The sequence below is a fragment of the Phyllopteryx taeniolatus genome, chromosome 5 (genome assembly GCF_024500385.1).
Source record: "Phyllopteryx taeniolatus isolate TA_2022b chromosome 5, UOR_Ptae_1.2, whole genome shotgun sequence".
In the NCBI taxonomy this organism is placed as follows: Eukaryota; Metazoa; Chordata; class Actinopteri; order Syngnathiformes; family Syngnathidae; genus Phyllopteryx; species Phyllopteryx taeniolatus.
Genome location: NC_084506.1, coordinates 8658157 through 8671344, shown reverse-complemented (window position 1 = coordinate 8671344; position 13188 = coordinate 8658157). Strand labels below are relative to the sequence as shown.

The 13188-nt window shown below is 43.0% G+C and overlaps 1 protein-coding gene across 7 annotated transcripts in view; it reads left to right on the top strand.

Annotated features, from left to right (window-relative positions):
* btbd11b (BTB (POZ) domain containing 11b) overlaps positions 1-13188 on the top strand; it is a 59671-nt gene that overhangs the window by 38582 nt on the left and 7901 nt on the right. For 4 of the 7 annotated variants that reach the window (XR_009788425.1, XR_009788426.1, XM_061772536.1 and 1 more), the window contains exons 2-7: positions 2354-2494; positions 5512-5716; positions 9503-9655; positions 9869-10034; positions 11480-11569; positions 13081-13182. Coding sequence is in view for 5 of the 7 variants with exons in the window: in XM_061772536.1 (XP_061628520.1) it covers positions 2354-2494; positions 5512-5716; positions 9503-9655; positions 9869-10034; positions 11480-11569; positions 13081-13182 (857 nt within the window). In the remaining 2 variants the exon portion in view is untranslated. The remainder of the gene's footprint in view (positions 1-2353; positions 2495-5511; positions 5717-9502; positions 9656-9868; positions 10035-11479; positions 11570-13080; positions 13183-13188) is intronic. The other 3 variants (XM_061772539.1, XM_061772537.1, XM_061772540.1) reach the window with 3 other exon arrangements.

The following is a 13188-nucleotide window of genomic DNA, read 5'->3' as shown; positions in this document are numbered from 1 at the left end:
ATGTTCTCACATAAAGCCAAAGTAAAAAGCAAAACGCACGCAGAGTTACTGCTTGAGCGAGGCTGACATAAAGGCTATTTGTTTTGACACTTTACGTGACATTCAAGGGATAGTCACGGACATTTTGGTTGAAGCTTTTTGACGTCTGAGAATTGAGGTTCCGCTCGTTTTAATTTTGTCTTAAACGGTACACTGTAACTAACCCTCCAGCATGCGCACAGGCCAAATAATAACAAATGAATTACATTCTTGTCAACCTTGCTTTTATAATTAACAGAGAATTGTGAGCGTGTTATTCTTAGGAGCATGCATATTGCTCACAGCACCACTGTATGCCAGAGGCCATGTGGTTACTGTGCTAAATAAATATTGAAGAAGAATGTGGCAGTGAGGAAGGTGCAAGGTGCCCCCGTTTGCTTGAAATAGATGGATTTACTGTACTTGATCTTTGCAATTAAAAAAACAACAACAATAAAGGGGGTATTTTTGAGTCTAATCCCCTTAGTCATCCTCTGTGATTACTGAGGAATTATTACTTTTATTTGTCATTGATCTCTCAGACTTGGCTGGGATAGTTGGAATAAATATGTAGTCGTTCAAGACACCTGACACTTGCAGCAGACGGTGGTGTCGCCTGCTCTTTGTTGCACGTCGTCAGTGGTATGTCAGCTCTCTGGTCTGATGCTTGCTAAGCAGCTGCATAGTGCTTTGGATGTGCTAAATACCTGGTTATTATCATTGAGCAGAATGTACGGTACACCTTAGGGCAGGGGTGTCAAACTCAGTTTTGCTGCGGGCCACATCGTAGTTATGGTTTCCCTCGGAGGGCCGTCATGAGCGCGAACTCATGTACAGTAAATGTACAATTGCCCCGTTATTACATATACACACAAAAAAAAAAATCGATGAATAACTATTTTTTTAAACCAGAAGCCAGTAAAAAGTTGTTAATTCAGTTTATTTTGAAATGGGGATTGGTAACAAACATGTTTTTCAATCAACGGTATATAAAAGGGAAGACGATTTGCAATGTTGTAATTTTAGCAAGAAAGTCGACGCACTTGATTTGCTTTCGCGGGCCACATAAATTGATGTGGCGGGGAGGATGTGGCCCCCGGGCCTTGAGTTTGACACCTGTGCCTTAGGGAGTTTGTGCCTCATTGGCATATTAAAAGAGAAGATAGTCTTTCGTGGCTATAGGTGGTATAGGGAGGCTATCCGGCAAGCAGGTTTCTTTCGGCCCGTTGCCCGCTCTGCGCTGCCCTGCTCTGGCCGTCACCAAGCCGCAGCGGAGGGCCACGCCAAGCTGGCATGTGCGGTGGACATACCGCACGCAACACGTCGCCCGCACAGCCCGACTCTCCGTAACCTCGCATTCTATATAATCTCAAAGATTAAGCCATGCGAGTCTAAGTACACATTGACCTGTACAGTGAAACTGCAAATGGCTCATTTAATCAGTGTTTCCTTTGATCGCTCCGCTGTTAGTTAAATAAGTGGCAATTCTAGAGCTCATACATAACTCTCTTTATAAAAAAAAAAAAAAAAAAAAAAAAAAAAAAAAGTCCCTGCCCCTCACTTTTTTAAAACAGATTCCAATGTAAAGAGAAGTAAGCGATGTATCATGTCTGTTGTCCTGCCAGTTTTATTTTAGAATTAAAATGCCTTGTGTTATAGGCTACATTGATTGTAAGTGAAAAGTGTGGCAAGACTGTCAAAAAACATGCAGTTGGATGTGAAAATGTCAGTAATGACTCTAAGAAGTGTTATATTTGAGTGAAACGGGTTCCATGTCCAACACAAAACTGCAGCCTATCCCAGCTGACTTCAGGTGAGAGGCAGACTACACCCTGGACCGGTCGCCATTCCGTCACAGGGCACGTACAGTTTAAAGCAGGGATTTCTGACACCATATTGTCATTCCGACGGGCGCATCTGCAAGGACACCCACTCGCTGCGCCGTTAATGCCCAGCTTGGCGCAGACCTGTCTGCCAAATTGGCGAAGACGCGCCTCGAGTCTTGCGCTTGCACGAAAATCAGAATCCGCCGGCATTAGTGCCCCGCCCCAAATGCGTTGTCTCTGAAAATAAAGCCCTCTGTTTCGATCGACATCGCCATGAATCTACTTTCTATACAGGGTGGTCCATTTGTTTCCATTTGTTTTTGGACATGTTCTATTAAGATTTCACAGCCCCTAAAAAGTTAGATTTTTCCTACGTATCGAAACGTATAGCACACCCTGTGTGCACTTGAACTGTCATTTCTCTTTGTTCATATATATATATATATATATATTTTTTTTTTTATATATATATACCAATTGCTTACCTTCTCACGCTTTCTCTCTTTCAGGTGTGCTCAGCCTACCTGAAGGTTTGACTCTGCAGCAGCGAGACGCAAAGAACGGCGAGGGGAACGCCTGCAGCCCATCCGAAGTGCGCTCCGTTGAACAGTGCTTACTGGCCACACGAGTCGGCAGCATCTCTGAACTCAGTGAGTGATGGTTTGTGCACGCGTGTGTGGGTGTGTGTCATGAGCTGTGTAGTCAAGGTGCCTTCGAGTAAGGCGATTAACTGTCTAACAGCTCAAGTGGAGCTGCTCAGTGGTCGACAATGTCAGACGCTGAACTCGATGATCGACAGCCTCAAGTCGAGGGCTGAGCTCCGCGAAACACCCAACATCCTCCACAACGTTATTGTATAGACAAAATATGAAGTCATGAGATCCAATGCAAGAACTGTACAAAATATTCAGCCCCTACAATTCTAATAATCAGTTTTTCTTAACACTTGTGAGTGAGGTTGTAACCTAGCAATATGTTAATGATTGTGTATTGTGTAGTTTGCAGTGGTGTAGAACTGTGCTGTATCATTATGAGAGGACTTTCTAATCTGTTGGCCACTAAATAAAGTAACAAAAATATCGAACGCCCAGTAACTGCAATCAGAAATGTATGATTAAATCTACGACCGTGTCATTAAAACTGTTGCTCTAAATGTGCAAATCGACAGTTGGCCAATAAATCGTTTTAGCATGAGAAAAGGTTTGGACAAGCACTCTACACAATGCACTGATGAATAATAATGTAAGCGCTGACAAATATTATACACCACCTAAGGTACGTGATCTGTGGTTGCCATGGCAACGATAGAAATGCTTTTCTCTTCATTGCCGGTCAGTGCACCAGGCAAATGAGTTTCAATCTCTGATTTTCAGTTCCAATGTGCTCGTCTTGTTGCCTTAAACTCTTCACATTTGTCTTGGCTAAAATTACTGACTGATATGCTAATTTGATGATGGCAGCATTCAACTATGCCCCAATATTGTCCCCCTGCATAAGTAAATCTGTCTCTAATAACGCTTGTGTGTGTGAATTTGCATATTAAGCAGAAATTAATCATCAGGAGTTGCTGTGTCATTAAAGTTGAATCTTCTGAGCTGCAGCTGATAAATAAAGATTGCCGACGTGTGCCCACTCACAATGCACTCAATATATAAACAATAATGAGCATGAGATTACTCACTGACTGTGGTGAGCGGTCAGGGCCAGCAAAAGCCTTCGCAGTTGGCTGAAACACTATCGGAAGCACTGCGTTCGCCACCTAAATTCTATTATTTGTTCCATCAAATTGTATTTATTTATTTCTAACAGTCTGTGCTAATTGTAGCGTTTTTCTTGACTGTACTGCTTCGGATGATTTTTTATTTTTTTTGTCCAATCAGATTGGACACGCGCTTGACAGGAAGCGGGCGTTAACCTCAAAGTCGGTAGCCAAAGCTAACGCCGGCAGCGGGACCGTGGCGAGGGCAGCGACACAAGGGGAAGCTTCGCCGCCAGATTAATCTGTCCAATAATACGCGGACAACAACCGTGTGCTGACGAGAGCTTTATTCACCAACAATAATAACTTGAGCAACTCCCGAGTGATAAATTCATTGATCAAGACTTGTACGGTACCTCTCCTCAACAAATAAGTGTGCAATGAAAGTGTTAAATAGTTTCTTGGTTTAGTGCTTGTTGCCTCTTCTTTCGCATGCACATGAACGTATTGAAATAGTTCAAAACAAGCATTTGATGTGTTGTCGCCATGGCGTTGACATTTCAAGAGGAAGCTTTTTTGTTGTTATTGTGCAAAGTGTCATCGTCATAGTCAACATTTGGTGGTGGAACCACATGGGAATGGCCGAGAGTCTTCTGTCCATTCCATATTGATGAGGTCGAACAAGGGGGGGGGGGGGGGGGGGGCTCATCGGCTGGTCCTGTCCAGAGGTAATGTCATCCTCTCTGGAAAAAAGAACTATGGCATATGTAAACACACTACAAGAATAATCAGGAGTGAAGGATAACCGGCAATCAATAGGGCCGCCATGATCTCTATTTGAAAGAGGCCAAGATGGAGGGAAAAACAAAAACTGAAAAAAAGGATGTGTGATTTGTTTCGAACATCTTTTGGAATGAAATCCTCCACTCGTGTCAAATGAGCATCCTGCTTCGGGACAGTCACTGGTATTTGGCTCACTTGTGGAGTATTGCTTTCAACTTGCCTCTTCTTCATCTTTCATTTTCCCTTCTGCCAAAAGGCCGTATTAGCATATTTGGATTGAAACGCTATTATACCTGGAGCTGTTATTAATACTGTGTGAATTCATGCCAAACAAAATTGTTCATCTGGTCCTCACAATGTTTCTTTGTAACGATGCATGTTATTGTGTTTGGTGAATATTCTTGGAGCACTTGTATCATGACTAAACTGTGTTCTGTTAGTTTCTACCGTGTGTTGATTTCCCCAAATTGTACATGGCAAAGTGTGCTGATAGACCGTTACTGTCTCTTGTCCTGTGAGCCTGTGCTCTGAGGGCGATGTTTACTTTTAATACCGCACAACAACTACCTGCCAGGTGGAGGGAGCAGCCTCTCGAAGGAAATTGAACTCCGGGAGTTGCTTTGCTTCACTGCGAGGAGGACGCCACACCGAGGCGTCATTTTTACACTCACCTCTCTCACCGTTGAGGCTAAATGGACGCTTGAAAGGAACCAAATTTGGGAATTAAACAAAGGCTTTGTCCATGAGCGCGACTGTTTGTGCTTGTACTTTATTGCACACGTACACACGCGCACTCAGCATATATGCAGTAATGTGAATTTATTTAGACATGCAAACCAAGAGCAATCACACTCTATTACGTTTTGCAGTGAAATGGAAATGCATCAAAATGATGATCAGAGTAAAGCAATGACAATGGGTTTCATTCACCAGTATGTCTGTTATTTGTTGATAAGGATGTTATTATGATCAGATTTTTGCAAGGCTTCTGCTGACTAATCGTAATTACTTCTTGTGACCACTTCTTACCTGCAAATATTATTTTACGCACATTTGAGTGCCGTCGCTGTTGTGCAAAATTATTTCTCATTGCTTGTACTGAAATGAACCCTCATGGCTCGTGTCCCTTTTTTGTCCCCCCCCCCCCCCCCCCCCGTGTGTGGTTTGAATGTATTGTGTGTCTAGGTGATATGGTGTCACGGGCTATGCACTACCTACAGCCACTGTACACCAAGAACCACACTAATGGGACACCCATCCACCAGAAGAGTGCAGTAATACACTGGGCCCCCGAGGCCATCTACACACTGTGTTACTTCATGCACTGCCCCCAGATGGAGTGGGAGAACCCCAACGTCGAGCCATCAAAAGTTACCTTACAAACTGAGAGGTAAGGTGCAAACATGCATAAAACAGCAAACTTAAGCAGATGAACAATCCAAACAGTGAATCGAAATACATTTGTGAAATAGGGTTGATTGAGAATGTGTGTATTCAGGACCGTGCAGGATCACCACTCATGGGGGTGGTTTAAAGTTAGTTTATCACGGGGACAGGTTTCAGACCCACCCACAACAGGTGAAAATCAGCCAGATAGAAGGACCAGAAAAATGTTTTTTTATATACAGTTTTACCCCTCCCACATGCTTTTGACACATTTAAATGTATTAAAACACACTTTTAAAGTATTTCTTCATCATTCACTCACAAAGTTCTCCCAAAAAAGAGGCACAACATTCGTGCTCCAAGTTGTTTATTTGTGACTCCCACTTGAAGTTTACTAGAAAACTGACGCATAAAACAAAAGAGAAGTAAAAACTGTATATTTAAACATCAGAATGTTCAACCGATCCCTGTAATTTCGTCTAACGAAGCCGATTAATGCCAACATATAATGTGAAGTGCCACAGATGGGCTATGTGGTTTGTGCTCTGTTAAATTCGATTCACTGCAGTTCAATGTTATTAATAAATAACAATAAAGGTCCCACAAGAGCAAGCACTTCAACGACAATTGTAAGGACAAACAGGAACAAACTGGAACAGAATCAAGACTCAATATCCTAATTGTGAAACATTTCTTTGGTCCAAATCACAATTTCTGTGAAGTAAGTTTATTCGTCACCTCATTATTCAGATTTGAAATCAAATTTGAAGCTGATGCGAGACAAAGTTTTATGAAACCACCCTGATAGAAATGGAAGTCTTGCTCCCCATCTTGTCTTGTGTCTTGCAAAAATTATTTATGCTTGATGATCACCAGGAGAACCAGACAACTGGGAGGAGGGGTTGTGTGTTTTAAAAAAAAATGTTTTTTTATTTTTTTACACAATTTAGACCCCTCCGCACAGTATGCACCCCTCTCACCTCAGCATATATACAAGTGTAGAATCCACTAGTAGTTCTCCAGTATCACTCGGCTTTGAAAACTACCGTAACCTTTTTTATGATTCGAATAAGTCCTTTAAATGACCTTAAGAGTCAGAGGAAAGAGTCATTGCGGCAGGCCTGCAGATGCAGTCAGTATTGATTGATGCTGCAGTTGCACCATCTCAGTATGTCAGAATGATGTAAGGCGCAGGCAATGTTTTCATGTTATTTCCCTTGATTGGTACTTTCTCGACAAGTCATTTGCCTCAAAATATTAATGGAGTCGACGCAGGACAGTCCTCATAAAAGGTGGAAGGTCAAATGTGTCATGTTATTTTGTGGCATTTATACAGTACCTTGAGCTGTTCAGTATTTGCTGCAAAATAGCGGAAACCCGTGTCGGCTTGCGTCGTTGGTTGACCGTTGAGTGTGAGCAGGCCTCCGCCGGGACCCTGGGCATTATCGCGATCAGCTAATGCACGTCTCGTGAATGTACAACTCGAATTTGCATTACCTCCAACAATATTCGTTTAAAAAAAAAAAAAACAATTACAATTTGACCTGTGGTTTATTCAAATTAAACACATTGGCAGTGGCTGTATTTATGACCTTGAACTGTTGATGAACTTCATTTCCTGTCCGACGTGTTCCTTGGCTCTTGACAAAGCATTGTGCATTTTTTTTAATGAGGCTAGCAAAAATTCAATGGCTCTGCTCAGATGTATGAAAGCTATATGACACATCTCAACTCAGAGAGGTGATTAGACAGCCATTGACAAATTTGTACTACATGCACATCAACAATAACAATAACCACTTGAGAGCTTACAGATAATAGATGAATAAGTCTATCTATCAGCTACATCGAACATCCACTGATATCAAATATCAGTATGTGTTAGTGCTATGATATTGAATACTCTAGATGTACCTCCATAGGACTCAATATTCAATAGCCAGATAATTCTGTGTACTTTGTTATGGCCAGACTGAACACATGCCTCATTATTTCCCCCCCCAAAAAAGTGCATCTTGGTATGTGTAACATGCCGCTGGTACATCAGTGAAGGTCAAAATGCAACAACATGCATACATATATTCAGTGTAGATCGCTGTAGTACAAACCAAGGATGCGTCAATGCATCAGATTAGTGGAGAGATGCATGTCATTTATGTGTACAGTATGCATAAATTGAACTGCACGCATAAGATCTCTTCCATTTGTAGTCAGTTTCTTTTTTTTATTTTATTTTCTTCTTCTTTTTTTTTTTTTAAATCTAGTTGCCTTTGCACTAGTATTTGAATTCAGGGATACTCCTCAGTCTAAACACTGTGGTCAGGATCAACCATATGGTTGTCATTTCCTGCATCTGTCGCAGCAAGACTGCTAACAAGTACACCCTTAGCACCTTACAACACAGTATGCTGGCATGTGAAAAAGATGCTCTCCATCTGTTTCTTTGGCTTCTATTACAGAGTGTTTCGTGTGGTTGCGTGATCCAAACCCATGACAAGAATGTATTACAATGATGCATGTATTCCACTGTGATTATGTAAGGAATTTGATCCATTATATATTGCATTTGTCATATTTTGTCGGTATAAAATTATAAGCTAGTATGGTCGCCACTATAGTTAGCGCAGTGATTCCCACCTATGGTGCCATGGCACACTCGCGTTCCTTGAGATCATCAGGGATGCCGCAGGAAATGAACCAATATCAATTCATTTTTTTCCGGAAAAGGATTATTTATTAATACCAAATATATCCGTTTTATCTACGCAAGTGATGGATAGTGACTGTCATGTTTGGAGGGATAGGACTGTTGGTGGACAGGCACAAGGTTGTCTCAAGGGTAGGGAAGCAAGCAAGCTAGGCGGGAGTTCAGTACGGGGCACGAGGGATTAAACAAAACTATAACGCGAAAAAAACAAACCAAAAATCTTGTATGCAAAGTGACAAACAAACATGGGGAACGGAATCTCCACCACAGACAAGACAGGCAACATTGGACAATGGCCAGAGAATGACTCCAAGAAACTCAGCTCATCTTCTGACTCCTGTCTCGTCAATACAGCATCTCCGCACTACGGTACATTGTATAATCATTTCTAATTCCAAGTTGAGCGCTGTGCACAGCCACAAGAGCTGATGTCTGTTGGTGCATATCTGTGGGGAGTTTGCATCTTCTCCTCATGTTTGCAAGGCTTTTCTCTAAACGCTGCGACTTCCTTCCGTTACCCTAAAAGATGCTGTTTAGGTTAATTGAAGACGTTAAATTGCCTGTAGTTATCAGTGTGACTACGAATGGTTGTCTGTCTACATGTGCCCACGCGATTAATTGACAGGTGACCCGCCTCTCGTTCAAAGTCACCCGGGATATGCCTCCAGCCCAACTCTAACGAGGATCGGAAATGGACGGATGGATGAATATCAAGTTGTGTGATTTTTATCCTGCTTTGACTCAGCATAAAAGTGCAAAATCATGAACATTTATGAAAGATCTTTTCAGCCACAGAGTGCATAAAGCTGACCGTGTGTCAGCATGAGCTATACTTTATAATGTTCATGCAATTTTCTGACATCAGCATATCTCTATAGTATGAGGTTTTTGTTTAGTTTTGGGTTTTTTTTTTGTCTTTGATTTCCTATTCTTGGCAGGGGTCATCCTTTACTCAAACACCATGTCGCTGGGCAATAGCGCTAAGACAACCCATGCAAATTGCATCCGAGGTATTTATTTTGAACGGCTGCAGTTTAGTGTGCACCTGCAGATGAGCACGTGTGCCTCTATCTCCCCGCGCAGGCCGTTCATGGTGCTGCCGCCTCTGATGGAGTGGGTACGTGTGGCTGTTGTTCACACTGAGCACAGGCGGAGCTTCTCTGTGGACAGCGATGATGTTCGGCAGGCTGCCAGGCTGCTGCTGCCTGGAGTGGACTGCGAGCCCCGCCAGCTCCGGTACAGCTGCAGTCCTTTAGGCTTCACAGTGCACACACACACACACACGCGCGCGCGTGCGCACACACCTCCAAAACTGCACTGATGTCAGCAAGGAATTGTATTTCTTCTGTAGTCTTGTAAAAAATTTAAACTTTCTGTTGTTGGTAAAAAGTTGCGCATTGCGCACGTCAAAAGCTCCACCTCACTCGCTTTGTGCGGTTTGCCCTTCAGAACGGATGACTGCTTCAGCGCCTCAAGGAAACTGGATGCTGCCTCAACTGAGGCAAAGTTCCTGCAGAACTTGGGCTTCCATATGCTCAGTTGCGGACGCACAGACCTGGTGAAGCAGGCTATCAACCTGCTGGGTCCGGATGGTATCAACAGCATGAGTGAGCAGGTTAGAGACACGGGCAGCTCACGTTAATAATTCATTTACACTCGCGGAATGTGCACAGTCACACTGCCTGTGGAGCAGAAGCGCAGACATGATCTGTGGTTGCTCCATCTTCAGCAATATGTAGTCATGCAAAAATAGGATATACAGGGCATAGAAAAAGTCTCCACACCCAAAATCCAGATTGAAAACCACCAAAGAACACGTTCATTCGTTCGTTCATTTTAATGACATGCTTTTTTTGGGAATTATGGCCAAAGAGGTCAAACTCGGTCTCATCAGACCATAACAACATCTTGCAAGCACATGTGGGAAAATCTGTTATGGTCCAATTATATGTGGCAACCGTGATGACTACGATGTAGCCCGAGATTAAAAATGAGTTTGACACCCCCGGGTCTAAGGCCACAGCGCCCATAGTGTCGTTGCCTATAGTATAGGTCCACATCTGCGCAACTCATGACAGTCTGAATAGATTCCATAAAAGAAGTATGTCTACAATTTTGTTTGACCTTTTCTTTTTTAGCCAGGGTCAAAACATTAAAAAAAAAAAAAAAAAAAAAAAAGAACCTGTTACTTCGTTGCATTGCTTTTCTACACCACTGCAGTTGATCGGAGCCCGATCAAGTGCCAGGGTTGTATCTCGGGCAACGTTCTAACCTTGGTCCAGAGGAAACTGGCAGAGAATGTAAAGTGATTTTTTTTTAACCAGCTGACTTTGGGTGTGGTGCACAGCATTTTCAAATTGACCGTGACTTTCTCAACTATACAGTCAATATTGCTTAATGCGATACACATTTTGGTTGCATGACAGGAGATCCGTCCGGTTTGTAGTCCATATTTCGCCCAGAGTCAGCTGGGAGGTTCCAACTCCTCATGACCCTGAACAGGATAAGCGGTACAGAGGATGGATGGATGTTGGCTGGCTGCAATATTAGCTATAGATCCATCTCTCCAACCCTTATCCTGCTCAAGGTTATGGGTGAGCTGGAGCCGCTCCCAGCTTTGCTAACTTTGGGCAGAGGTGCATTTAGACAAGCAACCATTCACACACCGGTTCTCACCGATAGACAATTGAGAGTCTTTAACCTCACATGTTTTGGAAATGCGGACGCAGGAAACCCCAGTACCACGCAAGAATGGCGGTAACAAGCAGAAAAAAAGCCCAAGCTGAGATTCAAATACGGAACCCGTGACTGTTTGTCCCACATTCACCACCGCGCTGCCCAAAAATGTTAATTCCGTGACAAAAAGAAAATCAAAAAGTCATTTGGAAATTTTGTCGGGTATATTCCGGACACTTTAGGATGACCACACTCCCTCGTGCGACAAAACCAGTGTGAGCAGTTGTACCCAATGTGTTGGCCATGTGATGCTACGCTAAAATGAGAGCATGATCTTCAAATATGATGCAGCTGCTCTTGTGTTCTGTGCTCGTACTCATGCAGGGGATGACCCCGCTCATGTATGCTTGTGTCCGCGGAGACGAGGCCATGGTGCAGATGCTGCTGGATGCTGGAGCTAATATTAACAGTGAGGTTGGTGTTTTGGTTGTAGTATATCTAGGGTGCTTCAAGGTCAACTGCAACTACACATTTTAGCGAGAAAAGCATGTTTCTGGGTACAAAGCAATCAAAGGTGTTGCTGTGAAAGAAAAACAAATGATTTACACTCATCTCTTCCATTGTCATCTCCATGTATTGTACTGTTCATTGTTGAAGCACTCGGGATCATGAGGCAATGATTGTCCTGACCGGCCACGGCATTGTAGGTAAACCTTTACAAATGTAATTCCAATGCAAGACGTGCAAAGGAATATCGCTTACAATTTTGGAATCCTGCTGCTAGTGTTCCGTTTTGATAGGAACTGACAAAGAGGTAATAATTCAACAATATCTTTATTATACTGCGTGTAGTTGTCAGTGGTGTAGCACTGCACTTCTTTATCTACTTTTTGTTCACTCACGTAGCGAAATAAGACAACTAAGCTTCTATATTATTTGTGCAATATGTACCAAATACACTTTGCATTATGCAGTGTAATTGTACACCGAAGCCATCTAAAATCACACCTTTAAAAAAAAAAAAAAAAAAAATCTCGAATAAAAAAACGTATTATTTACTTTCTCCCACAAATGTCTTATAATTACTCTTTTTCATTTTATCATTGTCACACACCAAGTCGGATCTCTGCATTGCTTTATTACAAACGAGGAGCAACAAGAGGAATCTTTCCAACCTGGGGTTCCAGTCAGCATTGTTAACCACCTATCCCTAGTCTCTCCCTTTAAAATGTGCAGATGCAGTAATCCAAATGCTGAGAAAAGCGATTAACTGCTGAAAAAGAAGCCCACACTTTCATTTGGTTAAAAGTAGTTTAAAAGCTACTTTTAAAAGGGACTAACAGTGCAGTAGTTGATGTTCGGGAAAGTCTCACCGTGTCCAGGAAAGAGGCAAGATGTCAGGGACAACATAAAGTTAAAGCCTCATGATCGTGACCATTGATCACCTCAGCAACATGCATCATGCATCAACCAGTGTGCCGGCTTGAATGTGCAGTTCACTGACACTTGGTCAAAGCACAAAGACACGCTAAGTGCAATCTATGCATCACTTAGCCACGAGTTCCTTTTACCTCATCACACATTCTCAGCTGTGGAAAATGTGTGTTCATGGGCATCACGCATCTCACCTTGATTTGTTGCATTTTCCCAGATCGGAGGAGAGGTCGAAGCCCTCTCAGAGAATCCACAGTGGAGGGAGGAGAGAGCAGAGAAAAGCCATTAGGATGAGGCCTAACGAGACAGATCCATTTATTGTGTTCATTAGACGGCGAACTTGCTGACAGGTTGTCCTCTGCAGCCCCAGGCCTCTTCGATAATTACTCCAGTTGCTCCCGTAGAACTTTCTGTCCTCCCTTGTAGTAGCTTGTCTTGTGCTTGCTTGGCCGTGTCGTAGTTTTTAATGGCTTCGTGTCTCTCTTCCTCATCTCCCTTCCATGTCCCCATCCCCTCCTTCAACTACTACCCTCCTTATGTCCATTCCCCAGGTGCCCAACACAGTGCACAAGCACCACTCAGTCTTTCCCGAAACGCGCCAGGCGACGCCCCTCACTTTTGCTGTGTCACATGGACATGTGCCTGTGGTGCAGGTAGTG